This window comes from Trachurus japonicus, chromosome 9 (genome assembly GCF_045865225.1).
Source record: "Trachurus japonicus isolate A0001 chromosome 9, Traja_1.0".
Lineage (NCBI taxonomy): Eukaryota > Metazoa > Chordata > Actinopteri > Carangiformes > Carangidae > Trachurus > Trachurus japonicus.
Genome location: NC_140915.1, coordinates 350,153 through 367,711, shown reverse-complemented (window position 1 = coordinate 367,711; position 17,559 = coordinate 350,153). Strand labels below are relative to the sequence as shown.

Sequence of the window (17,559 nt, the reverse complement as noted above, 5' to 3'; positions counted from 1 at the left end):
AAATCCCTTTCTTCTTTAATTCCTCATGATCATCTCTTCAGACTGAGCGGCTGTAAGCTCTCAAAGAGAAGCTGTGAAGCTCTGTCCTCAGTCCTCAGCTCCCAGTCCTCTAGTCTGAGACACCTGGACCTGAGTAACAACAACCTGAAGGACTCAGGAGTGAAGCTGCTGTCTGGTGGACTGGAGAGTCCACACTGTAGACTGGAGACTCTCAGGTGAGGATCCATCCAGCTGTTTATCTGATGCCACTTGAACACAGCAGCAGGTGTTGACAGAGGGTTCCTGTGTGTTGTTGTGTGTGTTCAGTCTGTCAGGATGTCTGGTCACAGAGGAAGGCTGTGCTTCTCTGGCCTCAGCTCTGAGCTCCAACCCCTCCCATCTGAGAGAGCTGGACCTGAGCTACAACCATCCAGGAGCCTCAGGAGTGAAGCTGCTGTCTGCTGGACTGGAGGATCCAGACTGGAGACTGGAGACTCTCAGGTATGGAGAGGCTGCTGCAGCCACACACAATGGGGACTTTAAGCAACGGCGGATTTTGCCACAGCTACGGCAGCCGGAAATAAATCTCTCCTGACGCTGGTGCCGTAGCCGTCAAATCCGTAGTAGTCATTAAGCAAGATGCTGCAGCTGCGGTAGCTGTCAGATCAAACAGCTGATCGCTCACGTGACAGGGTGAGGGTATAAACACAGCTGATTTGAGCGCAGACCTGTCAGAATGCCCTGTCCTACGTCAGGTGTGCTGCACAGCGTCAGATGGAACTTCATATGAACGCAGCTCAAAGCGACCGGTGCCTCTCACAGTGACCAAGCTCAGATAAATACATTGGATCAGCTGTAGTTTATCGCGTGTCCTCCCGCATAAAGCCGCAATATACCGGAGCTCCTAAAAAAAAAAAAACGCTATGTGCGGTGGAGCTGAAAACAGCTGAGTTCTCTACTACAGCTGAACAGCTGACATGTGGTCAAGACGTAGGCTACAGTGACCTGTCACAGTGTCACCTAAACTTCAACCTCAGACTGTCTGCTTCCTAGGTGATCACACAGGGAGAGCATGAATGTGTGATGAGTTGTGTTACAGAGTCCTGTATCAATAGGCTTATTCGTCAGTGCTTAATGTTTATTTATTAATTAATAGACCTAGCCTATATGCTGAGAAATAAGGTTGTAGGCTAAATCAAACAAATCCTACAGGGAAGACCAATTTATGTTTAACGAATCAAACATTGTTTTGGTCAAGTCAACTGATAAATAGGCTCTTTTTGGGGGAGGGGGGGGCGCACAGCTGTTTATTTTTCATTAAGTGGGGCTCACTCTCTCACACTAACACGTTTCATTTCAGAAATACAACGAAAACCATTTAATTCACTCGCCTGAGACACGCGTTGTAGCGACAACGTGAGAACGCTTGATTTGCCGTGGTAGATCAGCCGGCGACGGCAGGCAACGCCGGCACAACGGCTTCAGTCTCGATCAGCGGAGCAAAGATCTATTTCCGGCTGCCGTAGCCGTGGCAAAATCCGCCGTTGCTTAAAGTCCCTACTGTCTGATAGAGGAGGAGGAGCTGGAACATTTTCTATGGCCCCGTTCACACCTGGTATTAACATCAGTCTCAGGTGATTGATGCATTGATAACATCAGATCTGATCACTCAGACCATATCCAGAGGTGGTGTAGGCCACAGTGAAGCTCCGCCCACTCCACTGACGTCCTCTGTCTCAGTCTGACTCGTCCCAACACAGTTTATACTGAAGCCAAAATCTCTGAGTGTTTCAAACATGAGCTGTGCAGCTTTTATCAGTCACAGTGATGAACTACTGGGATCAGGAGTTTCTCCTCATGATGACTTCAGTAGGTGTGTTTCCATTACCCCTTGAAATGCGCAAAACCTAAATATCGAAATTAAAAACTGGTAATGGAAACACCTACATTTCGAAAAAACTCTCAAATATTGCTACAAAGTTTTTACGCTCTCATGAGGTGGTTTTTGAGACGTATCGATACAAACGTATATCGCAAAAGTGTAATGGAAACACTTTTTTCGCTTTTCTACACGTCACCGGCGTCACCGGAGTTGTGTGTGTCCACGCTGTGTTGGTTTATGTAACTTGAGGGGACAAATGAACCACATGTTTATTGTCATGCTGCTGACCTGGGCATCGTTTCTCATTAAATTAGAAAAACCTTTCCTATCATTCCCCTTTTCCGTGCATGGTTGAAGGAGACTGGCTCGCATCCACACTCCCACTCCCTCCTGCACCGACATCGTCACCTTAAGTCACATAAACCAGTACAGGTGTGTGGACACAACCACCTATATTGTTGTCAGCGCCTCATCACCGCTGGTGTTTAAAAGGCTCCGTTCTTTCTGCAGTCAAGTTAAAGCGCACATCCACCATGTTGGTAAACAAATAATCCCTCTATATCAACGGAGGCAACCGTGCTTGATCAGCTTGGGTTGGAGGTGGTGTGAGTGCGGGCCAGTGGGGGACAGGGGAGGGGGCATTCGGGCTTCAGCACGGTACAACTGGCCTGTGTGAGTGCGTCCTTATTTGTGGCCGCTGCCAGCGCCACACGGGCTTTGCCTTTCAGCAATCAAGCGCTGTTTTTGTCTTTGTTATCGCTGTGCCGTCACCATAGAAACGCAAGACGCATTGCGGCTCATTCGCAAAATACCTTTCAATGGAAACACCCGCAAATAGCAATTGCACTTTTTCGAAGTTTCAGAAATATCACTTTTATTTTGCGAAAATCTGTAATGGAAACGCAGCTACTGTCATCATGACTCACTGTTTCACATTCAGTAGAAGAGATCTCAATGATGAAACCAGATGTTGGCAGCTGTGCTCTGAGTCTCTCCAGATGTTTGGATCAGACTTTATTTCAGAGTTGATGAGGAAACATTTCAGCTGCTGCTGGTTTAAAGTTATGGTTGGTTCATGTTCAGAAACACTTTTTGTTATACTGGGTGAAATGCCCCTTCCATCCTGAGAGTAGTCAATACTAGGGCTCGGCCGATTTAATCGGCCGATTATAGCCCATTTGAGAATAATCGGTAATCGGCCAAAACTAGCCGATTGTCGCCGATATTTTCAGAAATAAAATGCAGGGAATAAGACTTGGTTTTACTTTGAAAATGTTCCCCCATTTAAAAAGATCCCCCGACATTAGGCTATTTATCCTGTAGAGGGCGCATCCTCTCTCTCCACTATCCACTATAACCACCTCACAGCAGAGTGACTGAGCAGGACATGCTTTCCTTTTCTTTTCTTTTTTGCCGTGGTCGGGTGAATTAATTAATGCTCGTGACTCCGGCCGTGTTGGGTCCGAGATTCAACAAGCCGGTCGGGTTTTACCGTAGGCTAATTACAGGCAGTATGCCCGTTTATCACCAATAAACACAGTAGCCTACCTAGATGAGGTGGGTGAGTGACTGAGCTGACTGAGGCTGTAACACGGGGGGGGAGGAGGGGCGGCGGTGCGGGTCTCTGACTGCAGCGGGGCTATCATGTCTCTGCTCCGTGACACACTGAGAGCTGTGGGACCGGGGCTCACGGCAGCACCCGCTAATGGTTGAAAACAGCGGTGATACGTGCTTCCACGTCGGAGTCAACAAACCAGAAACGTCAGGAACAATAGCCTATTGGAAAAAGTCGCAAAAAAGAGAGAGAGAGAGAGAGACCGCCGTGCCGTGTAAAAACAACAACAACAGAAAAGTTTCACGTGTCATGACTTCCTGTATCTGGCCCTTCAAATTAAAAGCCTACAGCCTTTCACAGTTCAGTCATATTGATTTTGACTTAATTTTGACAAGACAGAGCTCCAAATGTTGTTGTTTTTTCCTGCAACCAATTGACCAAGGAAATTTTGGCAGCCCTAATTTATATGTTATATAATTTATGTAGATATATTACTTAAATTAATCAAATTTTTAAACTTTATATTAAAAAAAATAATCGGCCGATTAATCAGTTATCGGATTTTTTCCCCCCTAATAATCGTAATCGGCATCGGCTCCAAAAAATCCATATCAGTCGGGCACTAGTCAATACATTATCTATTCAGAAAAAGGAACAAAAACAATCGGACCTCTGTGGCAGCTGCAGGATAGACAAAACTCTGACCAATACATGCTTTTCGCTCCGAAAAGGAAAAACCGATCAGATGCCTTCATGTCTGGTTCTGCCTATGCCCAATCAAGCTGCCATCTGACTCTCTCGCGTGCGTGATCACAGTCTTCACCCAGGTCCACGTAAAGGTGAAGGCGTGGCTTCAGAGAGAAGTCTGAGGAAAGGGGCTGGGACTTTTGACTTTGTATTTTCAAAATGTGGCCAGATAGAACCGTTTTTCCAGAGTCTCCAACCCTCTCTGTCTGGTCAGATATTGATGATCAATAATCAGCTCAGTCTCTCTGAGATCCTGGTCTTGTCCTGATGAGATGTGTTGTTGTGTTGAGGAGACAGTCAATCACAGTGTGACATCCAGATGTCCTCACTGTCCAGAGGCCTGGAGCTGTCAATCAGAAGACAGTGAGTGTAGTGAACAGTGTAATAATCAGTGTTTGTGGCTGAATGTGTGTGTGGTCAAACAGCTGTTTTCAGACTGTGTGTGTGCTGACTCCAGATCAGATGAAGCCACAAAGTGGCTCCTTAACTCATTGAGTGCCAGACCTTTTATAAAATGGTCAGTGCCAGGTGCCAGCGTTTTGGGGCATTCTGAGTAATATGTCAAGACCCAGAGAGTATTTTGTACTATGACTCTGAAAACACCAAACAGCTGAAAGGAAAGAGGAGACTCTCTATTTAACTAGGGAAAAACCATTTGTTTGTACCTTGTTCCATTCTAAGGCCTAGTCCACACGAGCCCGGGTATTTTTGAAACCGTGAACATATATTCCCGGTTGTATGTCCTGTCCACATGCAACCGCGCTTTTGGAACCCTGAAACCGTGGTTTTTTGAAACCGGAGTCCAGGGTGGGGTTTTCGGCCGGGGTTGGTTTCACCGGGTGCGTGTGGACACTGCAACCGTGATTGTTTTACTCGTTTACGTCATAGCTGCACACGTGCTGATGTAAACACTGCCAGCCCCAGAGGTTGTTTGCAGCGGTTTGCAGGTGAGCTCGCAAAAATGGAGGTGACAAAGTGGATTTTTATCACTTTTTAAAAAAAATTTTTTTTACATCATCTAAATGCTATTTGTAGGCTATAGTTTTTCGATGAGAAAAATATAACGAAACGATCGTCAGGGCGATCCTCTTGTCAGCTCCAAACTCACCCTCAATCACAGACCACAGCTGGTTTTCCACACAGCATCATTACAGTAACAAGTGACGCTACAGATCAGCGGAGGCCGCTGCCGGTGTGTTTTTAAAATTACAGAACTACTACAGTAGCGCCGCAGTTTCTTATTCCCCACCTTGTTTGATTGAGAGTTTTTCGGGATGATTTTCATAGCCTGACCGGGTAGGCTACGACGGGAGGGGGGGGTCACTGCTGTCATGTAGTGATAAAAAGAGCCTATGCGGAGATGAGGAACGAGCCAAAAGCCGAAAATGTATACGTGACGTCCGCGGTCGATATAAAGTGGATATGATGTTTCATTCATACATGTTTTGACAGACAACACAACAGCCAGTGATAAAGAGTTGCGCCGCACCGACAGATGTGGCTCAGCAGCCAGGTGACGCACACAGCACAACAACACAGCGCACAACAACACACAGCACAAGAGTCAAGACACAGCGCAGCAACATGTGCAGGCTGCTGCAGCAGTGCACATCAAAGGGACATCGCCGAAAATAAAATAAATAGGCTACACATTTTCATTAAATTAAATTATTGCATGTTTACATCCATAAAATGACCAAAAATGAACACTATAAGTGGATTTCTTGATAACGAATTATTTAAACAGCATTTGTATAGAAATGATTCCGTCCCAAGCCTTTTGATCCAAGCGGTTTCCACTGTATTTTGATTGGTTAAAACAGCCTTCCACACGTGCATTGCGTCACTTGGTAGCGGATTTCACGGTTGCGTGTGTACGGAGTGTTTTTATTACACCACTAGTGTGGACGCGAAGCAAAACTCCGGTTTCAAAAATACCCGGGCTCGTATGGACAAGGCCTCAATTTATCTTAAGTTGAATAGAGCCTGGTTGCACCAAAAAGACCACTTTTTTTCTAGAAAGCTGAGAAAAATGCATTTTTGTGAAAGAGAGTCTCTCAAGAAAAACAGTGATTTATCCGTTTTAATTTTGGCTTCAAAAATATGTAAGACATCTGAACATTTCATTTCACATGTTTTTTTCACCCCCCCCCCCCCCCCCCAAAAAAAAAAAAAAAAAAAAAGACTAAACAAAAAACAAAACAACAACAACAACAACAACTAAAATACAACAAGTACAAGCAGTTGCTGCCTCTCCTACGCCCCCCTCCCCCTCCACCCCCTCCCTTCCCCTCCCCTCTCCCCCCTCTCCTCCTGCTGCTTCCCCTCGTCTCTGAAGTAGGGAGGGAGACGTCGTGGCGTCTTCAGCCTCTTTGCTGGACGCGGCCGCGGCAGCGACGCACCGCGCTGATCTCTCGGTTCGTCGTCACGACGTCGGTTTACAGCAACTGGTGAAACTGACTCCGCGATCCGCCTCCGCTTCGGCATTTCGGTGCTGATCATCTATCAGTTTACTTTTCCTGCCTCCTCTGATCACTTCATGCTGGAGCTATGCTAACAGCACCGTGGCTAAGCTTTCCTCCAGCTCCACGTTACACTTGTTCCAGGCTCTGCCCGTCGTTTTCCTCTAGAAATAGAAACTTTTTCCGACTTTTTCATCTCTGTACCGATCGCGCTCGTCTTCTCCTTCTTCTTCACTTCTTGCTCTGATCTACAGTCTTCTTCGTTCTACACATCCCAGAAGCCCCAAAATTACTCACAGTGTGCGCGAGAGCGTCCCCATTTACCAGCCGCAGAAAAGTGCATTTGACGTCTATGGACGTCAATGGCACTCAAGCGTTGGATTTTGATTGACGTCCATAGACGTCAATGGCACTCAATGAGTTAATGAAAGTCTCCAGCAGCTGGAGCTTCACTTCCTGTCTGAGTCCATGTGCTCTGAGCTGAGCCTGCTTCTCTCTGCTCTACAGTTTCTCTGCTTCCTCTGGACTCTGACTTCAAGTCCAGTCAAAATGTGTGGACAGGTTTGATGGAGCTCAGGGGCCTCATTTATCATTGTGGATACACCTTTTTTTACACCATTTCCCCTCGTTTTGTGCGTACGCACTTTTCTCCGCCAAATTTGGGATCTATCAAGCCAAAACCTGACGGGGACCCACCCATTTTGACCCTGGCGTACCGTGATTTACGCCTTTTTTGAGGAACAGGAGGAATTGGCGACACCGTTGCTGAGTCAGAGAACTGCAGTGTGAGAGGGAGAGAGGAGCGGAGTACATTTAGAAGAGACAGTAGGATTTTATGAAGTAATTGTGGTAGTGGTGGACCGTTGATGCTGGCAATCCAACCCGCTCTATAATAACACTAGGCTCTATGTTAATTGATAAACAGAGCGGATTGAGGATTTTGCTTTTTTGATTAGGCTGTGTGACGTCCGACAAGGATCAAACCATCCAAGTTTAAAAACACACCGGCAGCAGCGCACACTGATCTGCAGCTACTGAGACTGTTATTATTCTGTCACCTGAGTTAACGAGGTGCACGTGAGTTTGGAGCTGACGAGAGGAGAGAATAAAGAGTGAGACAACACGGCCCTGAGGAGGAACTGTGAAGGACTCAGCTTGGAAAATGACCTAAACCGAGTCCAGTAGAGCTGTAACTGTGTAGTGGAAAGGCGTTCAAAGTAATGGTAACTATCGTCCTGCTTCCTACATTGTTTTAACATCTAGGTAAAAAATAAATAAATAAATAAATAGCCTAAAGATTTTCTGGGATAAAGGGGCAGATTACATAAGATTCTTCTTCTTTCTGCCCCCTTTTGTTGAGATTTGGGAGGTTTTTGTTTTTATTGTAGCTTATTAAAATGCAAGATCATTTTTCTGACTGATTTATTGCCCGTGTATCTGCTTTCGGAGAAGCGGAAAAGTTCCGCTTCTTTCCCCCGTCCTCCGCCCGTTGTCTCCGTTGTCACTTTGTTGTCACTTGTTGCTGCGCCACAGAGAGCACATGGCTAATTAAATATGCACGTGCTGACCATATATAGTTGTATATAGGCGTTCTGGGGGCGGAGTAAGAGGTGTGTTCACATGTGCACCATTCTTGGGTCCGGTGTGATGGTTACACCCCACCTTTCCGAAGCCCCGCCTTTCCGACAATAGACTTCCATTCATCGTAATAGCGGGGTTTCTATTTTTTCTAAAGCCCCGCTATTCCGAAAAGGCTATTGGGGGAAACCCCCAGTGCGCAGTGCGCATTGATCCTTTTTTCCTTTTTGGGGTCAAACGGATCATGTGCATAATTAACTGCAAAACAAGCAAATACTTCATATTAATGACATATAATGTTCATTCTGCTTCTGGCCTGTCTAGCCTCTACCTGGTCTTTTTACTAAACTTAACCAACTCCTTTCTTCATTGCCTAAACCCAACCAAAGCATCTCCCTCAGCCAGCTGTCAGCATGAGCGGCGGCTGCAGCAGCCTCGCGCCCCTGTGAGCTCGGTTACATGCTGCCATTCCGACATTCTACTATTCAGACATGTCACCATTCAGACATACCACCATTCCGACATGCAAACGTCCTGCCATTCCGACAGTTTCGTCCCGCCATTCCGACAAGGCTTTAATTTCCATAAGGAAATGTGCGTTACTCCGAGCAGTGGTTAGGGTGTGTGTATGTGTGTGTTTGTTTCCGTTTTTGTTTTGTTTTTTGTTTTTCATGTTTTAAGATGTGATACAGTCAGTGGAAGCTTAATAAATAAACAAACAAAGTCTCGCCATTTACAATCACACACTCCGATGTCAGTTTGTAACAATTTCCCTTACAATAAGGATATAAGGGGAACTGGCACAACGCAGTCCTGCTGCAGGCGGACCTAGGCTCGCACTACTGGTGCGTCCAGGGAAGCAATAATCAAAGTCGCTACTTAGTCTGAGTCTCTGTATTTCACTGAACTCAAAACGCGCCCATCACAGGCGGCATATAATAAACTATTACACACAGATCAACAGAACCCGAAAGCCCTCCCCCCTCCCGCTGAGTCCCAGCTGTGGGAATGAGAGCGCACTGTCATTGTCCGTGCCGGCGTGTATGTGTGTGTGTGTGTGTGTGTGTGTGTGTTGGTGCGTGGTGAGGGTGAGTAAGAGAGAGTTTGTTTGTCCTACTGTCCACACGGGAGAGACGCCGCGGCTCCGCCGAGGTGACCACCAGTCCTCTCCCTCGTCCCGCTTGACTGAAAACGGGCTGTGAGGTGTCCAAACGGGCCTTTATGATCCACTATGGCGAGTCCACCAGGAAAAATAATCCACTATGCCGCTTTGGAATTGCCGCCACGCCAGCCGTCCAAACGCGACTGTGTCTCTCACTCTCCTCCCCTCTCACCACGTCACTTCCCCATTTAAACCCTCGGTCCCACTAATGCACTTTTACGCATTACGCACACAACTTACAGCAAAAAAGAAACATTAATTTATTCATTACAGGTCCGCATGTCCCCGTGCGCAAACCACAAGGATATTTGATCATTTCCCTGGCCTAATACACAATGAAAAAAACCTGGGGAGCAAACCTGCAAATCAACTACCCCAGCTGGCTAGCCAAAACCCAGTGGATCACTACAAGTTGTTGCAACTTTGGGGAATTTACTCCTGGTAAAAAGGCTTACAAACATGGACCAGGACGGCTTCATAATACGCACAAAAATCCAAAGGAAACGAAAGGTAACTTTAAAAAAAAATAGCAACAGCATGAAGTAGTCAAAATATGTGTTTTACGCATCTGCCTGTTCAGCTCCGCTTGCATGACATTTCGGTCAGCGTACAGTAATCAACAGACAAGACGTCCGTTGTCCATGCTCACAATCATTACAACAAACAAAATTATTCACAGCAAATCATTTGGTGATTTGAAAGCCTATCAAATTGACATATTTTTGAATCGAAAATGGCAGTAAAAAATGATTGATTGTCTTTTGAGTTTTTTAGGCTTTAGAATAATGACTAATTGCCTAGTTTATGGGTCAGCTTGGAAAGGTTCGAGGCGAAGGAGACTCACGGCTTATGTGTTTGCCTCTTTCTTTCTTTTTTGCCTCCTGTTTGTGTCATTTTGTGGAGCAGTTAGGCTAAATATCCGCTGCTGTGCTCTGCTCTCTCCCTCTGCACCGAGCAAAACTTCACTTCCCTGCCTGACACTTCTTTCTGTAATTTTGATGCATGTTTGTTATTACCAGTTTCCATCGTATTTGTATAATTATTACAGCAGCAAAAGGAAATGCGCAATAGTAAATCATATGCATTAGGTTCTCAAATCAGCTGCCAATCTGCAGGGACTGCGCGTGTCATAAGATGAAAGACAAATGTGTACACAAGCAGGAAAGCTGGTCCATGGAAAAAAGAAAAGAAAGAGTCAGAGCTCTGAGCAGCGCACGTTTCACAGACAAGCCGCAAAGCAGAATGTAAACAACGTCACGCGGTTCAGCACCTTGGACAACTGCGGGGGGGAGGGTGTCGGAGTAGCGGTGTTTCGAAGTGGGGGTATTTCGGAACAGCGGGGTGTCGAAGTGGAGGTTTGTCCGAATGGAGAGCTGTCCCCCGGTGTGATTTATTGCGGAGAGTTGTGCGTACGCACAGTTTGATTGATCTGAAAAAGGTGTAAATATTTAGGGTGTGCGCCATTTTCGTCTTTTTGCTGTACGCAAATATTTCCCTGGTGAAAAAATAATGTACTAAGTGTACTAAACTTTAGCATACTTTTGTGTACTTCAAGCCACACTAAACATAATTATATTTCAAGTGTGTTTAAGATTAGTTAACTTGAAGAGTGCTAAATTGGAACAACTAATTTTGTGTTAAGTATATTTAAATTGTAATTAAATTGTAGAAAAGCTCAACTTAAAGTGTATTTAGTGTACTTTTGTGTGCTAAAGTGGAACAACTTAAAGTATATTTAGTGCACTTCAAGTACATGACTTTTATGTACTAATACATGCCTAATTAGTTAAATTAAAGTGTACTTTGTTTGTATTATAAGTACATTAAAAATTAGATGTTAGTGTATTAAAATATATACTTAATTATACTTTTGGTATACTACTTTCTACCTTCATGCAAATGTGTTACAAGTATACTAAAGGCTGAAAGACTTGTGGGACTACTTCCAGGTAAAAAAAACATACTTTAATGTATTTAAACCACATCCAAATTATAATAATACATTGCAAATAATACAGAAACTTGTACTATCTCTAAATGTATAAACATTTACATATGGTTTTTAAACATTTTCAAAGGAAAACTTTAATAACACATTTTCAAATATTGCTTCTTTCGTACATAGGAAATAGAAAATAGAAATAGGTTTATTTCAGGCAGCAGACCTAAACATTACAAATAAACCTTTAAGGACAATTCCAGGTGAATTCAACTTGGGGGTGTATGTTCCTATCATTTTGGGTCTAAAAGAAGGAATGTGAAGATTTTCAGTTTAATCGCTCCTGTTTTGCGGTAGCTTGGTCTGTCCCCGCATCGCCACGGCAGCAATGAATGGGAGTGGATGCAAGTTCCGCTGGTTAGCCTGTTTACAGCCCTCAAAGCTGCAATTTTTTCCACAGACAGCGTCAGATGGAGACTCAAACATGCACCGAGAAGTTTATTTACTTCAAGCAAGCCGACATGCTTGTAAAACTAGATCTAATTCAAAGTCTTGTGCGAGACCCTGCTGCCGTGCTCGGTGCATTCAGGTGCAGTAGGAGCTACCTTTTGTGTCATAAACACAGGAATATCGACTCTTTACTTGCTTCAAGTGTACATTTTTTTCAACAGACAGCGTCAGGTGGCGACTCAAACATGCGCCGATACGTTTTTTTTACTTGAAGCAAGTCAAGAGTCGATATTTCTGTGTTTATGACACAAACGGTAGCTTTCTGACTACCCCTGAATGCACCGAGCACGGCAACAGGGTCTCGCGTGAGACTTTGAATTTAGATCTAGTTTTACAAACATGTCGGCTTGCTTGAAGTAAATAAACTTCTCGGTGCATGTTTGAGTAGCCATCTGACGCTGTCTGTGGAAAAAAATTGCGGCTTTGAGGGATGTAAACAGCCTAACCAGCGGAACTTGCATCCACTCCCATTCATTGCTGCCGTAGCGATGCGGGGACAGACGCAGCTACCGCAAAACAGGAGACATTAAACTGAAAATCTTCACATTCCTTCTTTTAGACTTAAAGCAGAAGTAAGTGATATATTTGTGTTAATATAAGTCTTAAATAGTTGTATCTTCCGACAGCAATCACTTCTATAGAGTGTTTGGTCTGAAACACGGGTCTGTCAGTCACTCTGCTCTGCTCTGAGCCCAGGAGAAAACTTTTATCGTATCCTACAGTTTTTATCCAATGAGGAGAGAGAACGGCATGCAGGGCTGTGTGTGCAGCCAAGGAACGCCGTGAATGTGGCGACGTAGGGACGAGGACTGTTATGGTGCGTTCAAGGAAACTCGTATTTTTCCGACCGTGAAGCCGTACCAGTTCGATCTGGTACGAGTTCACCGGTCGGAAGTTACGAGTGGCCGTTATAGTGACTTTCACGGACTTCCGGTCATGGCGGCTTAGCGAACGGTCGGGTCAATTCAGCCCTCCGGTATATTCTGAGATTTAACTACGAGTAAGGCCCTTTTCATAGCTTTTGGGAAACAGACATTCACTAGGGAAGCACAATGTCGACACCGAAAGCCTTTGGACCAGGATACCAAGAAAAGAAACCGACCTACAACCTAAGAGACTCTAAAGCGTCGGCCCCAGATAGCAGCAAGCTAACGCCAGCAACACATTACACACTTCGGTTCCGCCCGCGTGGTTCTCCGCCGAAATGCATAAGTTCGCGGAAACAATTCAAACCTCCGTCACGACCCGACTACACCAGGTGGACGCCGCACTGGAAAAGATGAGTGAAGCCATTCACACAACAAACACGAGAGTCACCGCACTGGAAGCCAAGAGCTCCGAATACGAGGCCGCCGTTGTGGACTTGTGCCAGGGACTGACGGAGCTGGAGCGGCAGCAGCAAAAAGAAATGATGGAGCTCAAAGACAAACTCGACGACTATGAAAACAGGCAACGCCGCAAAAATCTGAGAGTTGTGGGGTTCCCGCTGGGAGTGGAAGGGACTAACGCTGTGGACTTTTTGGAAAAATGGCTACCGGAGATCCTGGGACTCTCTGGCCCGATAGAGATAGAGTGAGCCCACCGCGCGCAGCTGAGACGCCCGAACGAGCAAGGAGCGCCCAGAGCCTTCGTTCTCAAACTCCTCCGCTACAGGGATGTGACCCAGATACTAGACGCCGCCCGCAAAAAAGGAGAGCTATACTATGGCAACTCCAAGATCATGATATTTCCTGACCTCTCGCCCAGGCTACATCAAAAGAGAATGGCTTTCATCCCCCTGAAAAAACAGCTCCGACAAGCAGGAGTGAAGTACGGGATGCTGTACCCGGCCATACTCAGAGTGGACACGCGATCAGGTGGGACCAAGTCGTTTGACTCAGCGGAGGCAGCCTCTTCGTTCCTGCAGAGAGAATACCCGGAGGTAATCTCATCACGTTAAACGGGACATAAACGGTATTTATGGAGAAGACGCACAGAGCCCAATAATACTCAAGACTGCTATTGAATTTTAAAAGGGACTATCTGTCAAGTGAAGTTAAAGTAACATAACCGCGTTGTTGGTCTGAGCACTGGTTTCAGAGTTAATTGATTTCCAAACTGTGTATAAGCTATCTGACAATAGACAGATCCCTCTCTTTTTTTTTTTTTTTTTCTTTTCCTTAAAAAAAATAAAAAAAAATCATTTACAGTCTGTAAGCAGCTGAGATATTTTGTTACCCTCTTTGTCATATCCTCTATATTGTGCTAATTTTGGACTCAATTATAAACATACATTATTCTGAGTATATTGGGCAGAATAGTTTGTTACGGTTCAGATTGAATGTAAACAATCAAAAAGCATAAGTTTCATGCAATCCAGCCACTGCCTCTAATATAGGGTCTACTCAGAGACTTATATGTATCAATGCTGGAGGGCTGATGACAACCTAACTATGTTCACAACGCTTTCATCACCGCATAAGTTCAGTGTAGGTAAGAAGACCTCGATAGGAAATGAGGTCATTATAATAGGGATTAGTTATTACTGGTTTATTCAGATGTGTGTTTTTTGTTCTTTCTTTTTTTTTCTTTTTTTTCTCTCTCTTTTCTTTCTTTTTTTCCTTTTTGCCCCTTCCTTCCACATTTTATTTGCAACAGTCGGGTATGTGGACTCTGCTATATATTGCCAGTCAACTTAGTTCCCATATTAATATTACTTAAATAATGACAAGTACACCCATGCAATACAGATGCTTAACCCTCAATGTTAAAGGTATCAATCATTGCATAAAAAGAAAACGTATCATTAATTACTTAAAGCAAAATCAGATAGACATAGCCTTACTGCAAGAAACTCATTTGAATGATACCGAGCACTCAAAGTTAAAACAAGGTGGCTTCAACCAGGTGTTCTTCTCTTCCTTTACCTCACGAGCTAGAGGAGTGGCTATATTAATTAGCAAAAAAATTCCGTTCAGACTGGAGTCCACCTGCAAAGACAGAGGAGGGCGATGGGTGATTATTCAAGGCTCCATTCTCTCTCAATCTATCACCTTAGTCAACATATATGCGCCCAATTATGATGATCCTCAGTTTTTCCATGATATTTTTTTTAATCTACCAAATCCTCCTGACGAAACTTTCATTGGTGGGGATTTCAATCTAGTGCTTGATCCTATCCTAGACAGATCTTCAGCAAAGCAAACTACCCTAACACAAGCAGCAAAAACATTAAAAATAGAGCTCCGAAACTCCGGCCTCTGTGATATATGGCGTATGCAGAATCAACGGACAAAGGAGTACTCCTTTTCTTCGCCAGTCCATGACAGCTACTCAAGAATTGATCTCTTCCTGGTCCCTTTAGCTAAAGCTCATACAATTCCCCCTTGTGAATATTTAGCAAGAACTATCTCCGACCACTCTGGGCTTCTGGTCACGATCCCTTCTACCGAGGCATCTGGTTCTCTTAAAAGATGGCGTTTCAACTCTTATTTACTCAACGATTCTGAATTTATAGAATTTGTTAATAAGCACCTAGACCTTTTTTTCGAAATAAATCAGAATTCTGCCTCACCTAATTTTGTTTGGGAATCAGTGAAAGCCTACATAAGAGGTCAAATCATATCATACACCTCTGGCAAACGTAAAATATATAGTTCAAAGGTGGACTCTCTGGAAAAAGAAATAAAAGAACTCGAAGAGCAACATCTAACATTACGTAACACAGAAACCAAACAAAAACTCAGGTCAAAACAATTAGAATACAACACTATAACTACTCGGAAAATAGAGAATGCAATGAGAAGGACAAAGCAAAAATTCTATGAGCAAGGGGATAAAGCCGGCAAACTCCTTGCCTGGCAGATTCGTCGGGAGGAAGCCCAAAAAGAAATACATATTTTGAAATCAGGTTCTAATACAATTACCAACCCCAAAGAGATAAACAATATGTTTAAAACATTTTATGAAGCTCTCTACTCTACTCAAGGTAATTTTCCTGAAAAAACAAAAAACTTTCTAGATAAATATGATCTCAAAAAGCTTAATGAGGGCGCTAAGGGGAGCATGGAAGGAGTTATCACAGAAAAAGAAATATCAGAAGCCATCTCCAAAATTAAGTCAGGGAAATCCCCTGGTTTGGACGGCTTTCCCATTGAATTCTTCAAGACTTTTCTCCCTAAACTACTTAAACCTTTGCTATTGATGTATAATCATGCTATTGAAAATGGAAGACTGCCAGAATCTTTAGAATTGGCGCTAATTACGGTTCTACCTAAACCTGGGAAGGACCCGAAACTATGCAGCTCATACCGACTGATTTCACTTCTATCCACAGATTATAAAATATTCTCTAAAATACTATCACTGCGATTAGAAAAACATATCCCAGATTTAATACACTTGGACCAAACTGGATTTATCCAGAATCGCTCCCCATTTGATAATGTCAGAAGGCTTTTCAACATCATCCACGCCTCTGAGACAGATAACTCTCCTACAATCACTGTGTCGTTAGATGCGGAGAAAGCTTTCGACCGTGTAGAATGGCCCTATCTTTTTGATGTAATGAATAGAATGAATTTTGGTCCTACTTTTATTAAATTGGTTAAGATGTTATACAAATGCCCAATGGCTCAAATTCAAACAAATAATGATATTTCTTCTAAAATTACCCTCTCACGCTCCACAAGACAAGGCTGCGGTCTCTCGCCTTTGCTATTCGCGCTGGCAATAGAAACCATTAGCGACAGCAATAAGATCCCATCCATTAATTAAAGGTAAACAGATGGGGGGCACCACCCACAAAATTTTGTTATATGCGGACGATATCCTAATTTATTTAACAGAACCGGAATCGTCAATACCCACATTATTAGAAACATTAACCGGATTCGGTGTTATCTCTGGATATAAGATAAATCTCAGTAAGAGCGTTGTTATGCCACTTAACACAGCGGGGTCTCAAATATCGAGACATAACATACCCTTTCAATGGTGCTCTGAGAAATTAACATATCTGGGCCTTCAGATCCCCAATGTATGCTCAAAGGCTTTCTCTCTAAACTATTTACCTTTATTAAAAAAAACTGAAGTGGAGCTTAACAGGTGGATGAACCTTCCTCTGTCTTTGATGGGTCGAGTCAGCTGTATCAAAATGACTATCCTACCAAAATTTCTCTTTCTGTTTCAGATGCTACCCACTGCGATACCTAAATACTTCTTTAAACAGCTACACTCAGCTATATCTAGATTTATATGGAAGGGCAAAATTCCCAGAATAAAGTTAAAAATCCTTCAGGGAACATCTCAGGAAGGTGGAATGAAACTCCCTAACTTTGAAACGTATTACTGGGCAGCACAATGCCGGGCGGTCTGGGTATGGAAAGCAAATTTACAACAACCCCCCTCTTGGGTACAGATGGAACAGCAGGATATTAATTCTTTTCGTCTCGCATCAATCCCATATGTTCCTTCACTCAAACAACTTTGTACGCTGACAACAAACCCATTCATAAAACACACCTACAAAATGTGGTCTGATTTACGTAAAAAGACCCAAAGTAGCCAACCCTTATATGACCTTACTCCCTTCCATGCGAATCCGTTTCTACCAAAGGTCCTAAGAGATGGCATCACCCAGGCGTGGTTCACAAAGGGAATTAGGACATTTGGGGACTTGTACAAAAATGGGGTCCTAGAGTCATTTGAAAATCTTACAGCCAGGTACAGCCTTGATAAAAAGCACTTCTTTAAATTTTTGCAACT

General features: G+C 43.9%; 1 protein-coding gene across 2 annotated transcripts in view; it reads left to right on the top strand.

The window, feature by feature from the left end:
• Positions 1-17,559, top strand: part of LOC146980431 (NLR family CARD domain-containing protein 3-like) — a 56,114-nt gene that overhangs the window by 23,627 nt on the left and 14,928 nt on the right. For both annotated transcript variants that reach the window (XM_085785662.1, XM_085785661.1), the window contains 2 exons: positions 42-215; positions 307-480. In XM_085785662.1, the coding sequence (XP_085641788.1) occupies positions 42-215; positions 307-480 (348 nt within the window). The remainder of the gene's footprint in view (positions 1-41; positions 216-306; positions 481-17,559) is intronic.